The 22,989-nt window shown below is 45.0% G+C and overlaps 2 protein-coding genes across 10 annotated transcripts in view; one reads left to right on the forward strand and one right to left on the reverse strand.

Moving 5' to 3' along the window:
* Positions 1-739: 739 nt before the first annotated feature.
* On the reverse strand, positions 740-5,546 carry pfdn4 (prefoldin subunit 4). The gene is made up of 4 exons (XM_015967142.1): positions 5,418-5,546; positions 4,972-5,079; positions 4,355-4,495; positions 740-1,229 (listed from the first exon to the last, which is right to left on the reverse strand). The coding sequence occupies exons 1-4, from the start codon at positions 5,529-5,531 to the stop codon at positions 1,098-1,100; spliced, it is 495 nt and encodes a 164-aa protein (XP_015822628.1). The 5' UTR covers positions 5,532-5,546; the 3' UTR covers positions 740-1,097.
* Positions 5,547-14,451: 8,905 nt separating this feature from the next.
* The window catches only part of bcas1 (brain enriched myelin associated protein 1), a 34,503-nt gene continuing 25,965 nt past the window's right edge, over positions 14,452-22,989 (forward strand). For 8 of the 9 annotated variants that reach the window (XM_015967143.3, XM_015967147.3, XM_015967148.3 and 5 more), the window contains exons 1-4: positions 14,452-14,540; positions 14,635-14,758; positions 14,860-14,944; positions 22,077-22,429. In XM_015967143.3, coding sequence (XP_015822629.1) covers positions 14,666-14,758; positions 14,860-14,944; positions 22,077-22,429 — 531 coding nt within the window. In that variant the 5' untranslated portion in view covers positions 14,452-14,540; positions 14,635-14,665. The remainder of the gene's footprint in view (positions 14,541-14,634; positions 14,759-14,859; positions 14,945-22,076; positions 22,430-22,989) is intronic. The other variant, XM_015967145.3, reaches the window with a different exon arrangement.

The raw sequence follows: 22,989 nt of genomic DNA on the forward strand, positions 1-22,989 counted from the left end.
GGTGGTGGTCAGAGAGACCGGTGGCACCAGTTTACGGCAGCCTTGCTTCCGTCTGTGGGCCCCAGCACGTGGCTACCATGTAGCTCATCACCACCAGCATGTGAATGTAGGTGGGTGAATGGCTGGTAAGTTGTAAAGCACCTTGGGGGGCGTAGAACCCAACAACCATTTATCATTATAACCATTTATTTTTATGGGGCGACGGTGGCACAGGAGTTAAGTGCTCGCCCCGTAATCGAATGAAACAAAGATGGCGACGGCTCATGTGAAACCGTTTTGGCATCATCTTTGGAGCATTTTTTCATCTTATGCGACAGCGTGTGGCGGACTGCCCTGTTGACCGACATCCGCAGCGGTGAGTCCGTAACGTCGGTTGTCCAGTAGCAGTGTAGATTCTGCCCTGCCACTGAGAGCCGTCAAAGGGTCATGGACAGACTGGCTCGCCAGGCTAGGAGACCACAACGTACTTTAGAAATGTTCCTCAATTGAAATCAGACCTGAGAATCTGATTTGACACGTAAAACGAATGCTTGATCCAGATTGCCAACAGTGGCCTCTGCTGTTGAACAAACGCACATAAAAGCCCAGCTGGAGTGTAATTCTGGTGGAGCTAGCATCATGATTTCTGTCAGCCTGGCTTTAAAGTGGTCCTGAAGCTTAAAACCGTTCTGGGTTTTCCTTTAACCGTTGCAGCTTTAGTTGTTCATAAGGTGTTTCAAAAAGAAAACTGACGTTAAAATAAATGTTTTCATCCATTTATTTATTATTGTTATAAATAAAAGGAAGATTGTTTAGTTAGTCCTGCCTCTGTGACATTTGAGCCTAAAGATTTCATAATAAAACCAGTTATTGATCTGATTTGGAAACTGTGTCTTCAGTTTGATGGACAGAAGTAACAAAACTACGGAGCACATGAACAAATAAATGTTACGGATTCATTTAATGACCAAATCTGTACAGTTCCTGATGTTGTGAGGCAGGTAAACGCATCATCAGAGTAAACAACAGCCAGGAGAGCAAACAGAAAACATGTTTTGTTGGCATCAACCAAGTTCTGAAACCAGTAAAAGTCCGTCCTCTGTCAGATTCCAAACTGTTTAGCTCTCATCAGCCTCCAGATTGATGTTATTTCCAAACTTAGCGTAGAGCTGGACCTTCAGATCACCCAACACCTGCTGAATCGCTGACACGCGTTTCTCAAGGCCTTTGACCTCCTGCTCCAGAGTTTCCTGTTGACAGAAGATCCACATTTCAGTTAACCACCAAAACGGTTACGAGTAGAGCCGAGTTCTGACACATTTGGTAGGCACTACTGATGAGCCTTTTCAGTGCCAAATTTGAATACCTTCTGATAATCGTCTGTTATTGAGCCGCACATGACTGGGGTCTCACTTACATGCAGCATTACTGAGAGAATGCAGAAAACAAGCCACGGTGTAGCAGCGTTTAATGAAAGTAAATGGCTGTGGTGAGATTTGTTGTCCCTTCCGACGAGAGGAAATAGTTTTTTTATATTCTGTCTCTTTTGCATAAGGAGTTTCTTTCCTGGTCCTCTGAGTTCATGTTGATGTAAACTGCCTCCGCTGTGGACAGAGACACTGGTACTCATACGGTTTCCATGGTGGGACTGAACCTTGATTAGAGGTGTGAATCTTCACTTGTCTCCCGATTCAACTCGATTACGATTATTGGGTCAACGATTCAATTCGATTCGATATCCCGATGCATCACGATTAGGGCTGAAACGATTCCTCGAGTACCTCGAATAATTCGAGTACAAAAAATCCTCGAGTCAAATTCTCTGCCTCGAAGCTTCGTTTCATTCATGTTTAATTAATTCATGGCTTTGCAATCACCCGGGGTCATGTTTCACCCGGACCGAGATAAGTGACGCACATACACACTGCACTGAATGCACACGCGAGTAGCGAACGCAACTTAACTTTCTCTTAAGCCATGGCGGACAACGTGGACCCCGGTGGAGGGTGAAAAAGACAGGAAATGTCAAAGTTGTGGGACCATTTTTCACGTCGTAAGGCGGAAAACGTAGTCCAGTGTAAATACTGTAAAATGGATGTAGCCTACCACAACACCACATCCTCCATGCTGCAGCACCTGACCAGGAAACATCCACATGTAAATGTCACTTCTGCAAGCGAGCCTCTACAAGATAATGCATTTTAGCCTGTATTTCTATATATTCTGCAGACACTGTGCGACGTTTTCATTTGTAGCGCTCAGTTTCAGCTCACACCGTACGTCTGGTAGCAACACGTCGGTCTTAAAACGTGCTAAAAATAGCAGTTTTTACAACACGCCGATTTTTTACTGTGTTGTTGTCGATGTCCGTTGTCCCTCGGGATTGCTGCAGGAGGACACGGGTATTTATGAGTGGCGGAGGAAAACGAAAGGAAGTAAATAAATGTTGTGTGATCAGTATAATTTGACAAAACCACGGCAAACACGCTTTCTCGACAATCCTTGTTAGTGTGAGACAAATAAAGTAGAAATTAATACGGACGTGTGTTAATAGGGAAACAGCTGGCGAGCCATGTTTGCGCATGCGCCGTGAACGGTTCTGGTTCTGTCTGGGCCGCAGCCGCTCGCATTTGTTTACTGTGAAGTAAAGTTGAAGTGCTGAAGTTTTGAAAACTAATTTTGAATAAAACTTGAAGAATAACTGGCAATTGCTTTCTCATTTCAAGAGGTCTTTCATATTTTATAACATGCTATTTGATATAATGGTTTAAAAACACAAAAGAGTAATTTATTAGAGTACTCGATTAATCGATAAAAGATTCGATAGAGTACTCGATTACAAAAATATTCGATAGCTGCATCCCGCATCACGATTATTTCATATTAGTTTGTTTTCATCGATAAATGGAAGATGTCAGATAATTGCTTTTTAGTTTTATGTTTTTTTTATCAAAAGCGTAATCGACACAACCTGCTGTCCCTCAAAATCTCTCCATTCACAACAGGTTAGGACAAAACATTTAAACATTTAAGAAGATTTAACAAAGTAAAACATCTGTTTCCTCGTTCAACACCACGCCTCAGGCTGAGAAGAACACGCTTTGCAAAAACTCACAAAATCTAAAAAAGTACTGAAAACCTACAGGAAACATAACGTAATAATAAAATCCATAATGGGTTCATATATGAGTGTTTAATGTCTCTGAGCAGCTCTAGAGTCCGATATTTATGCCACAGTTGAAGGGTGTCAGAAATAACACCAAATGAAATGTTTGACTTAATTTCATTTGAACCCAGTGGTTCATTTCTGAAATGTTGGAGAATGAATCAAGTTCTGTTTGATGCAGAAAATAATAAAACATAAAACAAATTCTACACTTCCAATAATATTTAAGATGTGTGTTTTATTCTTTCTGATAATAACACCAGCAGAAGGCTGTGGGCTGGATTAGGATTAAATTACCCAGCTGATGGAGCTCCTTCACTAACCAGCTAACTAACCTTTCCACTAACCTGTCCTGTGGGACCCTCACCATGTGACCCTCATGTCCATGCTGTCTCTGGAGGAGCAGATGGGAGACAAGACCTCCTGTAACTTAAAATGAACCAAAGCTTCCTCCCAGCTTCTCTTTAAGCTGAATTTAACATCAAATTATCATCATGACACAAAAGAATAAAGTGGAACAAGAACTTCTATCTTCTATCTCTCTCCTCTTAATTTCTCCGTGTCCCTAAATAAAAGACGATCACGCTGCAGCCACCGTCATTGACCCCGCCCCCTCCCCAAGACCGGATCTCCCAGCATCACAACACTCGGTCTGACTGAGCGCTTCCAGGAGAAATAATAATTAAATTATGAAAATAATAACGCGTGTTTGGAGCATCGGTTTGGAGGAGCGTCCTCCGATCCTCTCTCTCCCTCTCTCAGTTGCTGTGCGAGCGGAGCGCGCCGTGTGACAACCCACTCAATTGACGTAATTCAGGGCCCAAATCCAACAGAACTAGTCGGGCTGATTCGGTTCCGGTTCGGTCTCAGGTTAGAACTCAAGCGCTCAGCCCTGCAGAACCACATTAAGGCGGAACCACTTGGTAAATGTGGAGGACGCTCACTCTGACAGATTTGGACGCTGCGCTGGTGCCGCTGTTAAAAAAACAAAACTACATTCCACTATAATCGATGATGGCGTACTCTTCTACGATGCAGAATCGTTTATGTCCGCATCCCGATGCATCGATTATTTTCCTCAGCTCTAACCTCGATAGTTCCGGGTTTGTTTCGACACCTTCGAGCTGCACAGCGACTTGAATTCGGTTTTCTCTCTGATGTTTTAAGAGAAGAGCAAAACGAGTTACTGAGTTACGTGGATCCACTCACTTTAGCAGCTTCTAGCATCTCTTGTGTTTCTTCCTGGGAGTGGCTGATGAAGACACCACCTATCTGGTAGGGGATCAACAGAGTGTCGTCGTCTAACAGCATCAGGTCGTCGCTGGCATCCTGAAGGTTCTGCAGCGTTCTCTGAAAGAGGACACCACACACAAAGCAATCGGTGAGGGCAGTTCATAGATTACTGACTGCTCCAGTAGCTCTTCCAGGACACATCAGACTCCTTACACATTAAATAACAGGGTTCTACATCAACTTGCGTGTATGACTTTGGCATTTTAGAGGAAACTGCCGAAGTCAAACCCCACCGGTGTTGATCTGCATAAGTGGCAACTGTTCCATGTAGGCACTGACGTTCTGGAGGTTAGAGCTACCAGTGTGCCTCTGAGCCACAAAGCCACCATCTGATGGAGGTCTGAGTTTACTCTTTAAAAAGTCATGTTGATCTTCCTTTAGCCAGCCAGAAACAACAAACACTGCGATCAGTTCCTGACAGATGTAAGAAATCTACTCAACATTACCCAGGCTGGATAAAAACCTGAAATAAGCCAGCATCGGGTTAAGGTTACAGGAAACGAGGATGCTTCAGCAGAAAACACCAAACTCACCTTCTTTGATTCGATTTCATTTTTGAGCTCCGTCATCCGACTCGTGTTTCTGGCGAATTTGTTGATTTTCTGCTGATCTTCGAACGTGACAACCACGTCTTCAACAGCCTGCAAACCGGAAGATGACGTTAATTGTAAATAACTAAACATTTCACAAGCGCACCGGGTCTGAGGTCCGGTCGACTCCCACAGAGCTGGTTAGTGACAAACCGATAAACCGTCGTCAGCTTCAGCCGCTGCCCGGCAGGGTGGTTGTAGCCTCTGTGCTAGCTACATTAGCTCCACTCACTCACATGAACGGGTGGTGAGAATGGTTAAAATAAACCCCAAAAACTGTGACTTCTGACATCAAATACTCCTCTGCTGTTTCCATTCATATCTGCGACTAAAGCGGCGCATGAATTTAATTACAGGAAAACGTAAAATTCCTTTAAAAACGAACTTACAACAGGACTCTTCATGACGGTAGCTGCCATCTTGACTTCTTCTGCTGTTGTCAGAAAGCAGCGCTCAATAGAGAGCCGCTGCGACACCACCACCTGGCGGTAGCACTTCAGCATTACATGCTGTGCGCATGTGACAAAGATTGAATACAAATACTTACAGAGTGGTCTTTTTTAAGTATTATTAACCAAATAATGACACAGATCAATGATGATACAATGATACAGTGCTCTGAAGAGACCCCCACACTAGAGAAGTGGTTCCAACAAATTCCTGGACAAACATCTGACAACTCAGTCTGGAAGAGTGCAGTTCTAGGACCAGCTAAGAACCTTCAAGCTGCCAGGGGTCTCATTTATCAAACATTGTGTAGAATCCTTACTAAAACCGTACTTAAGCTCAGCAAAAAAAAAGTACTTATGCCAAGTAGGTTTGTGATCTATCAAACATGGAGTACACACAGCTGCACGCAATTGCAACTTCATAAATCAGAGACTATCTAGATAGGTTCTCAGCTGCTTTTTAGTCACATCCCGCCCTCACCACGCCCACTTACTGCCATAAATAGTCAATGCAAAGTGCCTTGTGGATCCCATGCGTATACATAAGCCGGCTGTTGCAGCGCTCCGCCAATGACATGGCGACCGTAGATCAAGGCAGATCAAGAAAGCGCTATTACACACAAGCAGAAGTTGAGGTACCTGTGGGTGAGGTGGAGAAATGTAAGGAAGTACTTTTGCAAAACAAATAAGAGAAAATCCACGGAGTGGCACAGCGTTGCTGAAGCCGTCAATGCTGAGTTCTTCAGAGAGATCTGTGGCTGATATAAAAAAATGATCCAATCAGGATTCAGTCCCCAGACTCCCAGGCAGCGCTGGACTGACCATAGGGCATAGCGGGCAACTGCCCGCTGGGCCGACCCTTTCATCTTTTATGGGCCGGTGTCTGTTTTTTTTTTGTTTTGTTTTTTTTCCTGGCTTCTAGTTGTTGCGGACAACTTGTCCGCGCCACCCCACGCGACGCCTCGTAAAAGTTGGTGGATTGGCCAATTGGTAATAATACACTCTGGGCTGGACCAATAGCCAGAGGTCTGATGCACCCGCCAGTTGTTTGTGAATCTCAGTAAACAGACAGACGAGCTTTACAAAATGGAGAACAAAAAACGGAAAGGAGGAGCGGAGAAAATTCGACTAAAAAAGAAACTGGCCCTTCAGGCTGATGCTGGCACATGTGTTAAAATCTCACAGTTGTTTGGTAGTGAAGGTTCAAGTAAAATCAATTTAGGAAGTGATGGAGCCTCAGCCCAGCGACAGGTTGGAGAAGAAAAGAGGGAGGAGGAGGAGAAACCCGAGCCGGTGTTGTGCCATAAATTGACTCGCTGCCAAAAAATGATTAGCCACCGCGGGATCGCGCACGGTTAGGTAATTGCATTTCTAGACAAAATTCCCCAGGATTTCGCCCTAAAACTCGGCATATCTAGCAATATGGACATTCAGAAAGCAAAGATAACCTCTTTCGGTACTTAAACAGATGTTTATCGCGGATATTAGTGTGGCAGTGTTGGTGGCACCCTGCGCGGGAGCACGAGGACGTCCTTGTGGAAAGAGGGAGGAAGATGCGGCTGTGTGAGCGTCCTGTCACAATGTCCCGATTGATCATGCGCCCTGGCTAGTGGGCTAAGGAGATGCCTCTTTGGCTGACTGGTTAGAGCGTATGACTCTCACCCGGGAGTCTGGGGATCGAATCCCGCCTGGGCACTCCTTTCTGCACCTTGCCACATTAGTTTTTCCAGTTCGGAAGTTGTTTTAAGTGTTGCTATTTGTCTTAAACGTTCACAATGAGGATATATTAATCCTTTTTGCAATATTTGCGATTGAAAGATGGTTTGTGCCACAAACTTTGTGGTAAGAACTGGCTTTCTTTATGTTACAGCCTTGATACTAAAAAAATAAATAAACAATGTAAAATGGCACCCTGTATTGAATGTAAACGTTGTATAAATGGAAATAAACAATTCTCCAGCAATTTAATTTTTTCCCCTTCCTTTCTTTAGTCCACTTGACATGGAGCCACAGTTAACTAGTTTGGGGCACATTTTTACTTGAAAAAAAGTATTTAAAATGATCAAGCTTTGGCTTTACAATGACACTGTGTAGGTTGCTATTCATTACGTTGCTCTATTTAAAAGTAACAAGATAAAAGCACTTCAGCACATAAAATTAAGATTGTCACGTGCCAAATAGACTACACCCTCCCGTTTACCTATAAGAAATGCATCAAAATATCTTTAAATTCTTTATTGATGATTTAATTGTAGACAGCTAAAATGGCATTTTACTTGCCAAAAAGTGATTGAATCGCTAAGATTTTCATGGAGGCTGAAATTGACCAAATAAGCGTTTTATGTATTATCTGTTGACGTTACTGTACTCATACTGCCTACTGTGTCATCAAAAACACCCCAAAAATGGCAAAAAAAAAAAAAGAAAAAAAGATAATTTCCCTTGCCAAAAATTGATTATAGTGTCCTGGTCACGTGTAAAGGGTTACATTTACCTAAATATTACTTTATTTATTATCTCTTGATGTTATTAATGCCATCACAGGATGCTGGGTGTCTTCCACATTCATAAACACCTAAAAAATGGCAACAAATGATAATTTCCCTTGCCAAAAATTGATCACAGAGTCCTGGTCACCCATAAAGGCTTAAATTGGCATAAATATTACTTCATTTATTATGATGCCGGGTGTGTTCCACAATCATATTCGAATAAACATAAAAATATTCCGTCCGAATATCTGTTTCTTGTTATAAATATAACAGCTAGAAGGATTTACAGTTAAAATAGGAGAAACACGTGACTCCCCAGGAAGGGTCGTAACACCACTTGCCTCATGCACATAAGTGAACAAATCAAAGCAGCATGGAGACACTCCGTCTCCAACCACCTCTCAGGCAGCAGCCTGCACTCCCAAGTTCTACACGTCACCAGAACATAAACAACCGCAACACAATAAAAGCAGTGTTATACAAAATGGAAGGCCTGTAGTGTTTATTCTCTTACAGTAACAACTTATCAATTTTTTGGAGGAATTTATTTGAGAATTTTTTGGTTTTTATTAATTGTGCAATAGAAAAGTAATCACTAGATTAATCATCTAAATAGTCATTAGAATAGTCGACTATTCGATAAAATAATCGTCAGAATAATCATTTTAAAAATAATCAGTTACCCCCAACCCTACTTTTTAGAATACCAGGATAGGAAGGATGGTGTAGGTTTACGTTTATTAGATTGATACATAAATACTACCAATAAGAAAGTGTACGTTGGTGTGTGTCAGAAACAACATAAGGCTTAATGTCTTTTCCAAAAAAAAACAGGTGATGGGCCGGTCTCCAGTCAAAATGCCCGGGCTGAATTTTTGTCCCAGTCCAGCCCTGCTCCCAGGTGAAAGTCACATGCGCTAACCAGTCACCCAAACAGAGATCTCCCTTGTCCAAGTAGCCAGGGTGCACGATCAATCGGGTTATAGTGACAGGACACACTCTGTCTCAATCTGTCCCCCTGCTGATATTCTGCATTCCGTATTCTGCGCTTCAGGCTGTGTGTGTGTGTGTGCATGCGTGCGTGTGTGAGTGTGCGTGCGTGTGGGGGATCTTGTTCCGTGTGAAAACGAAGCAGTACAAGTGATAATGCTGCAGGATTTCATAACTGTATCCTTCTCAGCAGCAGCACTGCAGGTGCTCTCCATGTCCAAAATGTGCGTAAGCCAGGTCCTTAGTTAACTTAAAGTTGTGCACATTTTTCCGCTAAGTTTTCTGTCATTAATCCCACAGTTTCTGTGGAAAGTTGCTCGCGCAGTTTTCGACCCCATTTTGTGCGTGAGCTAGCTTGATAAATGAGGCCCCACGCCTCTGGTAGAGAACCCCAGCTAGAGATGAAGAGCCACTCACCCCGCCCAGGGGAGGGAAGGGTTGGTGAGAGAAGAGTTGCATGCTACTTTACATACATGCATGAGAAATTGGGCAGACAGCTTAAATGGCAGCAACATGTGAGGTCTTCATGCTGATTTTAATCTCTACATGACTGATTAAAGAACTATTAGCCTATCTCAGGTGATTTATCTGAACGTTCACCTGACTATCAAAACAGATTTTTAAACCGGAACTGCTGCTCTGTGCATATTTAAAAGGCAAACAGGACTGCACCCAAGATCAAATATTTACTGAACACATGTGTAAGGCAGTAACACCAGGCATACAGAGTCTGCATCCATGAAAACAAAGAGTGCTAATTCTCCAGTTTTCTGTTTTCAAATCAATGGCCTTTTGTGAGTATGATGCCTCCAATAAAACCAGTAGGCTGTAAAGCGTTGGTGCGTTCATGAAGACTTTGCTTGAAGTCCCTCAGCAGCAGCCTTTGCACAAAGTCCAAACTAGGGAATCCGACTCCCACCCCAGTGTGCGGGCAATAGGCTACAACTGGGCTATTGTCTCCAAAAATTCCACAAACTGTTGTAGGAAATTTGATAAATACTGCACGCTTTCAACATTTTTTCCAGCAAAATTTTTTTCTCACAAATCCCATGATGCCTATGGCAGACTAAGAGGATGTCACGTTGAACAAATTTTCAGAATAATTTGAAAAAAATAAATCATCCAGGGTATTTTACTTTCTAAACGTTTCATTTTAAGTCACGCACTGGGATACAGCGGGATGCAAACGTTTGGGCAGCCTTGTTAACCCATTTGTGCCCAAATTTTTTTCAGAGTTGTAATGCATATCATTTTATCAGTTAAGTCCCTCTGAATCATGTTATATCATTTTTTTTCAATTATATACTTTTTTTGGGAAGAAAATGGCATATTTATTGTTGCCAGTGGTCACACAGCTTGTCAGTAGGTTAAATGTCACCTAATAATAGGAATAGAGAAGTAATAACAATATCGTTATAACCAGGGCCGACCCTGGGGCATTATTTTCACTGGGCAAAATTTTTCCTAGTTTAACCGCACCTAAACCTTAACGTTTCACTTTTTATAACCTTCCCCTCTCCCTCATCCTAACCTTAACCCTCTTGCTACCTAAAACGTTACTCTCACTGTGATCAAGCGTTTGTTTCCCATGCATTCTGACTCTGACAGTCAGAGTCTGACTGTGAATTTTCGTATTTGCCGCCCAAGGGGAACGTTAGAACATACCATCTGGCGAGGGGAGGTTACACATACCCTCTACTTTTAACCTCCACCGTGGTAGTTGAAACCTCCCCCTCGCGTTGGCTCGGTCCAAACCCGACCAATGACGAGGCGGCTCCCGCCCTTCGCTTCATAGAGCAGGCTTTTAGAACGATCGACACATCACTAACGTGTTCGCTAGCAAGATGGTTAAGGTTAGGATAGGGGTGAGGGGAAGGTTAAATAAGAGGATAAGGTTAAGGTGCGGTACAATGAGCTTGTTTGGTGCCCTGGCTGCGGACATCCCATCGCGTCAGTGTTACGCTGCATTGGGATCTGCAGTCAAATAAGGGAAAAACCCCTTTTCGCACATAAGTAACGAAAAAGGGCCCTTTGGCGTCAGGGGTCCGACGTGGAGGGTGGCTGACAAAGCGTTTGTTTTTGACGCGCTGGGAGTGAGAACGTGTTGAGGAGACACACGCAGTGATATCTGAGAGGTGAAACAATGTTTATAGGATTTACAGAAAGTGTGCAACAATTGCTTAAACAAAATTAGGACGGTTAATAAATTTGGGCACTGATGTCATTTTATTAGACGTTTTTACAAAACAATAGCCCTTTTTCCATTACCGGACCTCCAGGGTAGTTCCTGCAACGGGAACATTGACCAGGTGATAGGATGTCCCAGTCCTCTCAGCTGATGCATTCAAATCCAGCCCTTTCAGAACTTTGCACAAACGTCAGCATATCGCGACTGCTTTGACTGTGAGTGATGACACTGATCAGTAACGTTAAAATTATTAACCATTTATTCAGTCGAAGCGTTTCGTACTTTCATTCATTCAGAGGACGTGAGCAGCTGTATGGTGTAAAATGTTGTGTTCAATGACCAGATGAAGTGCCGTTTTTTACTGCGCTCTGTGAGAAAACAAAGCCCCGTTATTAAAGCCTAGGTTATACTTCTCCGTCTGTGTTGAGACAAACCAAGCCCCCACAATGCGGCTCTAAAATTGGTCCCAACCCGGAAGTACCAAAAATTGCAGTTCCACCCTCATCCACTAGGGGCTGGTGTCAGAAGCGAGCAAATCCTCATTGACTCCCATGTTAAAAATACCAATTTCACAGCAGAAATAAACATATTTAGAACCTGGTACCAAAACATGTTTTTGGTTTAAATGATCTAGTTTACACTCATGACAACTCTGAGGGGGGTGAATTTTTTTCTCACTCGTCTGTTTAAGTGTATTAAAAGCCTAAAATTCTGTATATTAATGAGCATCAGACCCACGTGACCACAGAGCTAGCTCCGTGGAAAGGCCTCAGTAGAGCCTCGGTCTGGCTTGGAAACTGCTCCGGGATTTTGAGTCTCTGTGTGTGTGTATTCTTGTTTGGATATTTTTTGTGCAATTGTTGGACAAAATGACTTGCTGTGGCATTAATTGCACCAATAGAGCGTCCAAGGAGTGTCCACTTAATTTTTTTCGGTAAGTAAAATTATATTTATGTATTTTAGGTCACTGCCGAGCTGAGCTTAGATTTTAACATGTACTGTTTAACCATGAAATTTAAATGTAATAGGGTAAATCCCAGTACATTTAACACAATGCTGCACTTTAGAAAATGGGTTGAAATATAACATGTTGGTGGAGCTGGATTCCTACTATCGGCTTGTGGAGCTCTTGGGAGACCAATATTTTCCACCCGTTCTCCCCTCCCCACAGCTCGGCGCATCTCTGTCTGATCGCGGCTTCTGTCTGCTGCGCGGGCTGTCGGCTTGTGGAGCTCTGGGATGGAAACCTTTCCACCCGATTCTCCCCAGCGGCAGCTCTGCGCATCTCAGATCGCAGCGGCGCTGCTGTGCAGCTGCCGGCTTGTGGAGCTCTCGGAGACCTCTGTGTTCCACCCGGTTTTACCCAGCGGTCAGCCCGGCGTATCTCTGACTCAGAAGCTCTGGTGTTGTGCACAGTTAACTCCGTTTGTAGCTAGGTTGCTACCTCCGTTAGCTTAGCTCCCACCTCCGCATTAGCTTTGGGTTAGCTTCATGTTAGCTTGTAGCTAGTTCGACCGGGTGTTGTCAGTCGATCCCAGCCTTACAGCCCCACCCTCAGCTCCTCCTCTCTTCCCTTTTATGGAATTGTCTGGGCTTGACGGAACCTGTGACACGGTCAAAATGTCGGTGGTGGCCACCTCCCATTTTAGTACAAAAACTTATTATTGGAGCCTATGGAAACCCATTGTCCATATATGTATGTCGATGGGACAAACACACGCAACGTCATTATGCGCCAAAGCAGGAGCCCTTGACGGGATTGCGGAGGAAGATGGAGACATGCCCCAAATTTTATATATCCGTCGAAAGAGACGCAGGCCACAAGCTTGTGATTGATCGGGACGCTGCTTTCTGTTTTCTTTTGTCTACAGCACGTCATTGCCACTTCAAACATTAAAGGGATATTTAGCGGTTGACACGGAACAGAGTGAAGAGCGCATTGCAGAAAAAAGTCTGAAAATATGAATGTTTATTCACCCGTAACTGAAGGGAGTACAGAGATAGGCAGCAAGCGCTTTAATCGTGGACGGAAAAGACGTGAAACGTGAGTTTGGAGGTGCCGATCGCATAAAGAGGTGGAGGGGGAATGAGGGACAAATTTGTTCGTGTTAAAAAGTCTCCGAAGTACATTAAAACTATGTAAACAAAACAGTAGTGGACCTGATACGACTGTAATGATGTCAGGATACCTCTGAATAGCGCCATGCCCTTTGCCCTGGTGGGGAATTGTTTTGCAACAATCCTCAGCTGACAGAGAAGTCTGAAAGAAAACAAGTGGAACGTTCTGGAATGTTCATCTCAGTCCCCGGACCTGAATATTACTGAAAACCTGTGGTGTGAGTCAGAGCTGTCCATGCTCAGAAGCCGTCAGACCTGAATGAACTAGAGATGTTTTGTAAACAAGAATGGTCCAAGATACCTTCAGCCAGAATCCAGACTCTCATTAGAAGCTATAGGAAGCAATTAGAGGCTGTTATTTCTGCAAAAGGAGGATCTACTAAATACTGAGTTCATTTGTTTTTGTGTTGCCCACATTTATGCACCTGCCTAATTTAGTTTAAACAATTATTGCACATTTTCTGTAAACCTTAGAAACTCTCCTGTATGATATATTTAACCGAAAGCTTTTATCGCAACAACCAACGGTTTACACAAGGAAATCATGAAGATTACCACTGCTGCGTGAACTTTTGCATCCCGCTGTGTTTAGCTAACAAACACACAGGCTTTCATTTAACGAATGACTCTTATTTAACCCAACTAAAGCAGATCCCTGTCTCTTTGTATCAGTTACATTCTGTAAAAAAGGTTAAATTATACAAAAACACTTGAATAGAACAGACTTTATTGATCCCACAGTGGAGAAATTCACTTGGAATGGAAATGTAGTCAGATTGAATGATTACAATAATAAAAAAATACATTAAATTTATGTCACCACAAAACTGAAATATTATTGTCCAGTCAGAAGGAAAGGTGAGCTGAGGAGACAACATGACTATTTTTTTGTTTAGGCAGCATGGACGCCTGCCAGACCAACATCCTCCAGACATCCTGCTGCTCACCCTCAGTGTGCTGCTCCACCTTAACACTGTGCTCCACAACACATTATCCTCATGAGAGTAATGTTTGAGATTTTATCAGATAGTTTACTAAAAATGTACTAAAAATAAAATAAACATGTCTTTTTATTAGAAAAATAAACTAAACTCTTTTTGGTTAGAGCAGGAAAGACAGCTGATTGCTTCTAAACAGTCACACCCATTTTTAAGTACACATAAAACAGCATGCCAGCGAAACACACAGCTGGGAAGGCAGCATGCTTCCATCGCTCTGACAGACACAGAGGACATAGGAGTGCATCACTTGCTTGACCTGCTGGGGCGGAACAAGGTATCTGAAACAGATATGCAAGACCGCTTCAGGCCTTTTGAGGATTTTTCTACTTAAAACAAAATCTTTTTTTCTCCTGCTTGTGTCGTATCAGGCTAAAGCCGTGAGCCCACTCTGGGAGAAACATGGGAAACGAACAGTCGACTGACACAGAACCGACCCAGGTAAACTCAGACTCAGTGTGCAGCACACCTGCAAAAGAAAACAACTCATTTCAGGTGTGTGCTTGTTGGCTTTTTAAAACTTGTTGACTAATTGCACAGAATTGGCTTACTGAAGACCTAATGAAGATGCATATATTTTCTTTTTCATATTTTAGAATGGGACAGTTCATGAGAAGCATGAAAATGGACCAGTGAACGGCCTGTCTACGACCATCACAGCTAACGGACTGGAGATTAACGGTTAGTTTACGTTGTTGGTTTTCAGTTTAAGTCCCTGTCTTCCATTCAGGATGCATTGTGCAAACCAATATTTTGGTTGTTGGTTAAAAAAAAATAAAGACCGAACTTATTTATGTCCCTGGATGCCAGAGAAAGAATGCTCAGACAGATAAGAGGAAAACCACTCCACAGCAGTTCCTGATAGGCCTACCCAGTCTCTCAGCCTCTCCAGTAGCAGGTGATGGTCAACAGTGTCTAAGACTGCAGTCAGGTCCAGCAGGACCAGAACAGAACAGTCCCCTGCATCACTGTGGGTCAAAAAGGTCATTAGAGACCGTAGAGGAGCGGTTTCAGTAGAATGAGCTCTACGAAAACCTGACTGGAAGCTGTCATAGGTGTTATGTTCATCAAGAGCCGCTGTGGGTTCACTTATTTATGTCCCTGGACGCCTTTTGGCGCTTCTCGTTGATGTCACTCACTGGAGCAATATGCTGACGTCTTAGCAAAGTCCTGAAAGGCTGATTTTACATGAAGACACAACACTGGGTGAGCGGCTGGGAAACTGGACAGTTGGACAGGACATTCAGGTTTCTTCCTGCCCCTGCAGAGTAACCATGAGGCTTCTGAACAGAAGTTAAAATTAAACTTTGCATGAAGAAATATGGAAGCCACCATTCATACTAGTTTATGAGGATTGCTTTTTGACAAATTCTAAAAAAAAAATTTTAAAAATAAAACTATGCAAACAACTAAAACCCATCACAGCTGCTTTAGGCTTATAATATGTAATTTATCTGTATAGCCAGATAGGAATATAAAAAAATAAAGGAAGCTACTTACTTTAAACAATATAATCCTCTCCTGCTCCCTCCACCACTGTTAGAGGAGCAATGAGTCTGGAATAAGGTGGGATAACAAGGATAAACCAGACCTGTAATAGGGACCGAGAAAAATGAGGGGGCATTTGTGGGACGAATTTGGAGTAGTCTTTGAATTTGGACAGCATTGTCACTTTACTGCGACTTTATTGGCCTTTAAATGTTGCCTTGGTTGAGGAAGGTGAACGATGTAACCAGACATGTAGCATGAGGAGGAGGAGCCACACTTAGTTGTTACCTTCCTATGAACCTTTAGGAGAATATTACAGACTTTGGTTCTTTTGGGGGGGTTTCCACCCACACATTTAGCCGTGGTTCTAAATGTGCTAAATCATCATAAACAAACAGTAGAAGAAAAGAAAGAAAGAAAGAAAGAAAGCAAGCAAGCAAGCAAGAAAGAAAGAAAAAAGAAAAAAAGAAAGAAAGAAAGAAAGAAAGAAAACAATCTTTTATAAAGCGCCTCTCAAGATAAAAAGCACAAGGCGCTTCACAAATACGAAAAAAATTCTATTCAATTAAGGTTAAAAAAAGATTAGAAAATAAGTTTCAGATTAGAAAAATATAAAACCAGGGTGAGACAAAGAACGGTTCGAAGGATCTTTCATGGCGGTTAAAACGAAGAGTCGGAGTACACGGCCCGGAGGGTTACCGGGGTCCCACCCTGGAGCCAGGCCTGGGGTTGGGGCCCGTGAGCGAGCGCCTGGTGGCCGGGCTTTCGCCCATGGGGCCCGGCCGGGCCCAGCCCGAACCGGACACATGGGCTCGTCCAACTGTGGACCCACCACCCGCAGGAGGAACATGAAGGGTCCGGTGCAATGCGAATCGGGTGGCAGACCAAGGCGGGAGCCTTGGCGGTCCAATCCCCGGACAAGAAAACTAGTTTTTGGGACATGGAACGTCACCTCGCTGGCGGGGAAGGAGCCGGAGCTTGTGGCAGAGGTTGAGCGGTACCGGCTAGATATAGTCGGACTCACCTCGACACATTGCATTGGCTCTGGAACCCGAGACCTGGAGAGGGGTTGGACACTCTACTTTGCTAGAGTTGCTCCGGGTGAGAGGCGGAGGGCTGGGGTTGGCTTTTTGTTAGCCCCGAGACTCTCTGCCTGTGTGTTGGGGTTTACCCCGGGGGACAAGAGGGTAGCTTCCCTGCGCCTTCGGGTCGGGGAACGGGTCCTGACTGTTGTTTGTGCTTATGGGCCAAATATCAGTTCAGAGTACCCACCCTTTTTGGAGTCCCTGGGACGAGTGCTAGATAGTGCTCCATCAGGGGACTCCATTGTCCTGCTGGGGGACTTCAATGCTCACGTGGGCAATGACAGCTTGACCTGGAGCGGTGTGATTGGGAGGAACGGCCCACCTAATCAGAACTCGAGCGGTGTTTTGTTATTGGACTTCTGTGCAAGCCGCAGTTTGGCCATAACGAACACCATGTTCGAACATAAGGATGCCCACCGGTACACTTGGTACCAGGGCAGCCTAGGTCACAGGTCGATGATAGATTTTGTAGTCGTATCATCTGACCTGCGGCCGTATGTTTTGGACACCCGAGTGAAGAGAGGGGTGGAGCTGTCAACTGATCACCACCTGGTGGTTAGTTGGATCAGATGGCAAGGGAACATGCCGCGTAGACCTGGCAGACCCAAACGCATAGTGAGGGTCTGCTGGGAACGCCTGGCAGAAGAACCTGTCAAGACGGTCTTCAACTCCCACCTCCGGCAGAGCTTTGACCACGTCCCGAGAGCAGTGGGGGACATTGAGTCCGAGTGGGCCTTGTTCCACTCTGCGATTGTCGAGGCGGCTGTTGCTAGCTGTGGTCGTAAGGTGGCCGGTGCCCGTCGTGGTGGCAACCCCCGTACCCGCTGGTGGACACCAGAGGTTCGGGGAGCCGTCAGGCTGAAGAAGGAGGCCTACAGGGCGTGGCTGGTCTGTGGGTCTCCGGAGGCAGCAGACAGGTACCGGATAGCCAAGCGGGGTGCAGCAGTGGCAGTTGCCGAGGCAAAATCTCGGGCGTGGGAGGAGTTTGGTGAGGCCATGGAGAAAGACTATCGATCGGCTCCAAAGAGGTTCTGGCAAACTGTCCGGCGCCTCAGGAGAGGAAGGCAGCAACTCGCTCACACTGTTTACAGTGGGGATGGGGAGCTGCTGACGTCAACTGAGGCTATAGTCGGACGGTGGAAGGAATACTTTGAGGAGCTCCTCAATCCCACCAATGCGCATTCCGAGGAGGAACCAGAGCTGGGAGGCCTGGGGATGGACTGTCCGATCTCGGGGGCAGAAGTTGCTGAGGTAGTCAAACAACTACACAGCGGCGGAGCCCCGGGGGCGGATGAGGTTCGTCCTGGGTATCTCAAGGCTATGGATGTTGTAGGGCTGTCATGGTTGACACGTCTCTACAACATTGCGTGGTCATCGGGGGCAGTTCCTAGGGAGTGGCAGACTGGGGTGGTGGTCCCCATCTTTAAGAAGGGTGACCTGAGGGTGTGTTCCAACTATAGGGGGATCACACTCCTCAGCCTCCCTGGAAAGGTCTACTCCAAGGTACTGGAGAGGAGGGTCCGATCGATAGTTGAATCTCAGATAGAGGAGGAGCAATGTGGTTTTCGTCCTGGCCGTGGAACTGTGGACCAGCTCTATACCCTTGCAAGGGTGATGGAGGGGGCATGGGAGTTTGCCCAACCAATCCACATGTGCTTTGTGGATTTGGAGAGGGCTTATGACCGTGTCCCCAGGGGCACCCTGTGGGGGACGCTCCAGGAGTATGGGGTGGGTGGCTTTCTGTTAAGGGCCATTCAGTCCCTTTACCAGAGGAGCGTGAGTTTGGTCCGCATAGCCGGTAGTAAGTCGGACCTGTTCCCAGTGAGGGTTGGACTCCGCCAGGGCTGCCCTTTGTCACCGGTTCTGTTCATCACTTTTATGGACAGAATTTCTAGACGCAGCCGTGGTGTGGAGTGTGTCGAGTTTGGTGGCAGGAGAATCTCGTCTCTGCTTTTTGCGGATGATGTGGTCCTCCTAGCTTCATCCAGCTCTGACCTTCAGCTCTTGCTGGGTAGGTTCGCGGCCGAATGTGAAGCGGCTGGGATGAGGATCAGCACCTCCAAATCTGAGACCATGGTTCTCGACCGGAAAAGGGTGGCTTGCCACCTCCGGGTCGGGGGAGAGGTCCTACCTCAAGTGGAGGAGTTTAAGTATCTCGGGGTCTTGTTCACGAGTGAGGGTAGGAGGGATCGGGAGATCGACAGGCGGATTGGTTCGGCGTCTGCAGTGATGCGGACGCTGAGCCGATCTGTCGTGGGGAAGAGGGAGCTGAGCCAGAAAGCCAGGCTCTCGATTTACCGGTTGATCTACGTCCCAATCCTCACCTATGGTCATGAGCTTTGGGTAATGACCGAAAGAACGAGATCGCGGATACAAGCGGCCGAAATGAGTTTCCTCCGTAGGGTGGCCGGGCTCAGCCTTAGAGATAGGGTGAGGAGCTCGGACATTCGGGAGGGACTCGGAGTAGAACCGCTGCTCCTCCGGATCGAAAGGAGCCAGTTGAGGTGGTTTGGGCATCTGGTCAGGATGCCTCCTGGACGCCTCCCCGGGGAGGTGTTTCGGGCATGTCCTGCCGGCAGAAGGCCCCCGGGTCGACCCAGGACACGTTGGAGAGGTTATATCTCCAATCTGGTCCGGGAACGCCTTGGGGTCCTGCCGGAGGAGCTGGTGGACAAGGCCGGGGAGAGGACGGCCTGGAGCTCCCTAGTTGGGATGCTGCCCCCGCGACCCGGACCCGGATAAGCGGAGGAAGACGAAGACGAAGACGAAGATAAAACCATGTCATGTAAGGACAGAGAAATAAATGAATAGGAAAGAGGGAAATCTGTGGATCCAGAGAAAGGCGGAATAAGTAGAAGGAACAGGAGAAAGAGAGGGTGGTGCTGAAGGACACACCAAAGCCTGAACAGGTGAGTTTTCTGCTGCTTTTTAAAGGAGACCATTGAGTCCACTGATCTCAGGCTCAGGGGGAGTACTAGTTGGCTTTGGTCACTGGACCTCAGGGACCTGCTGGGGGTGTAGGGACTAAGAAGATCACCAATGTAAGATGGTGCTTGTCCATTTAAGGCCCTATAGACCAGAGGAGGAGATGAAGGTGTGGAGAACTGTCTCAAGTTCAGAGCGGGACAGAATGGGACTCAGCTTAGCAACATTCCTGAGATGGAAGAAGGAAGAGCCAACAAGAGAACTGACATGAGAATCCAGGGTGAGAGCTGGGTCAAAGGTCAAGCCAAGATCCCTGACAGAAGGTTTGGTGTGAGAAGCAAGCTGACCAAGAGTCTCTGACTTTGGGAACCAGCTTGTCTGGAGCACAGATGAGGATCTCAGTCTTATCTTCATTCAGCTGAAGAAAGCTCCCACCATCCAGGTTTTGATAGAGTCTAAGCAGGTGTGGAACAGCTGCAGCTTAGACATCTCATGGGGCTTAACCCTCCCACTGTCCTATGGGGTGAGCACTTCAGGAAAGGTGACCATTGAGCAGGGTTGATGGTTTATCCCTTGAGGTCCACGTGGCAGGGGTGAGGAGTGAACACCACCTCACCCAGGTGATGTACAGGTACAGGAGATGTACAGTTGGATGTCATCTGAATTAAGATGGTAGGAGATTCCTTTAAAGGAGCTCAGGATGTGCTGAAGAGGAAGCAGATAGAGGAGGAACACTGTAATAAATTGTAGACCAGAATAACTTAAAAATGAAAGTTCAACAGCTGCCTTAAAAATTTGAGTCAAGTCAACTTAAATGATTACTTTCTTTCAACTCTTTATGTCAAGTTGTACAAATATCATAAATAGTAACTATGCTTTGTTTGAGTATTATATTGCGAGTCGAAACAACAAATCTTATTAGATTACAAAACGGAAAAATCACTTTGTCTTGTTAAACATACACACAATTCTACATTATGTTTACTTCTAAATTTGAGTTAGACTTGTATGGTTTTCCTGATAGGCCTAGCCAGTCTCTGAGCTAACCTTATTGACTTTGTCCACAAAGAAAGACAGAAAGTTCTCATAGTGTGCAACAGAGTGGATGGAGGCCGTAGGAGAGGCAGGAGAGACGATGCTGCTGACGGTGTTAAACAGCACCTTGGGGTTGCCTTTGCTCTGGGACACCAGGCTGGAGAAATAGGAAAAACCCTCGCGTCTCTGACTGCAGAGTTAAAGGATGTCAGAAGATCCTTTAGGTGCAGCAGATGGATGTGGAGATGGGTTTTCTTCCACAAGCGCTCAATTTTTCTGCACTGGCGCTTCGGGCTGGAAGTGAAAGCCCTAATAGGCCCCAATAGGCTTTCCAACAACATACGATTTATTACCAAATGTATGTTACAACAAAGAAATAATCAAAAATGATATGACTTGTTTGTACCAAGTGTATTTGGGAGATTCCTTTTAAGCCGTTTTTCTGACTTGGGTTGTTTTTCTAACTTGATGGGGGGACACAGACAGCTTAAATCAGCTGATCGTCTGATGTCCCTGTTTTATTAGTCGTTCGGATACTCATAATTCTCTGTAAACACAGAGACTCCCATCTGGACTCAGTGTCAAATCTCCTATTGTAAACTTTAGGCGTAGTCTCAGACTCTGACAAGGAGCGACTGTTTGATCTGTCACACTGTGGTTGTTTCCCAGCAGCAGCGCTAATGCTCTGCGACTCCCATTAGCTCTAAAGTTGATCTTAGAGCAGTAATGTTGACCCTGGAGACAGAGATGTCACTTTCCTGCTCTGGCAAGCTCGTGTTTGCTTCGTGAACACACAAAGATATCAATTAAATGTTGCATGTGAGTAAGTCGAAATCCAAACGTGCACTGATTTCACTAGACTGAGGTGCAATTATTAATTAGCAAAAGTCACAGGCAGAAAAGAAAAATGAATAATTTAGTGTCATTTAATGCAGTGGTTCAGTTCCTGGGGTCCAAGACCCACTGAAGATGTCACTAGAGATCACAGGGGTCCTCCGAGTTTTGTGCTGAGGTTGTGAGGTTACCAAAATTGTATTTGTTAACGTTACATTTATAAAATCCCAGTAATACACCCTACAACATGAAACAAGAACAACCTACAACATTTTTTTTTTTGCAAATAAATGTTTAATGAATCACTTTTAATGCGAGTGTATGTGGGTAGAAGTTTGGGGTTTTCTGACCTATTACAGTTTATAAATCTACATTTATTTTTCTGTAATTTGTTTGTATTTTTACATGCATTCAGCATTTTGATCGCACATGTTTCACGTTTGCAGCAAAAAATGACATCTCAGTCGTTCAGAATAGCGAGCCTCCATCTTCAAAGCCTGGGACTGAAACAGCCGACGGTGCAGCGGTCAAAAGCGATGTTCAAACCGCCGTCACTGACACGGTTTCTGAAGTTATCGAAAAAGTCTCAGAAATCATTGAAAGCAGCTCCAAAAGCACAGAGATGGTCTTCGAGGAACAGGTCAAGAAAGGCAAAGAGGAGAAAAGTCGTCTTTTTGGCAAACTGTTCCAAAAGAAAACAGATCGTCCAGCTGATCACGAGAAGGTGAAAGAAGAAACAAAGGACACTTCAGGGGAAGATCAAATGGATGTGAGTGAGTTTCCTGCTGCGCCACAGCAGGTGAGTTCACATTTCCTGTTTGTTTTTCATGTATGATCATATGTACTCATTTGTTTTCTTGGTAAAAAAAAAACCAAAAAAAAAAATACGAGTCACATCATGCTGCTTCATTTGTTAATGAGCTCATATGATGTTACTGCTCCTGTTTTTCAGAAGAAAATGGTTAAAGGAATGCTGAACTGTACTTCTGAGTCATTAGGGCCATGTCACATTTAGGAGCAGGAGGTTAGGACCCAAGATGCAGAACCCAGGATGACACAAGGCAGGAGTGGATATATAAAGTAAAAATCCTTTATTTTGAGGAAGAACAAAAATAAATCCAAATGGCAGGGAGACAAAAAATCCAAAAGTCCAGAGAGTCAAAAACAACACCAGGGGAACGAGCAGACTGAACAGAACAAATAACGCTGACAAACAACAATGGACCGACAAGAACAATGAGACAAGGAGGGCTTATATAGACAGGGAGGAGCAATTGGGGAAACAGGAAGCAGGTGTGTGGAGTGAGGCTGGAGGGAAGGCAGGTGACAGCAATTATCTGGATGGGGAAGAGAACCAGT

The sequence above is a fragment of the Nothobranchius furzeri genome, chromosome 15 (assembly GCF_043380555.1).
Source record: "Nothobranchius furzeri strain GRZ-AD chromosome 15, NfurGRZ-RIMD1, whole genome shotgun sequence".
NCBI lineage: Eukaryota > Metazoa > Chordata > Actinopteri > Cyprinodontiformes > Nothobranchiidae > Nothobranchius > Nothobranchius furzeri.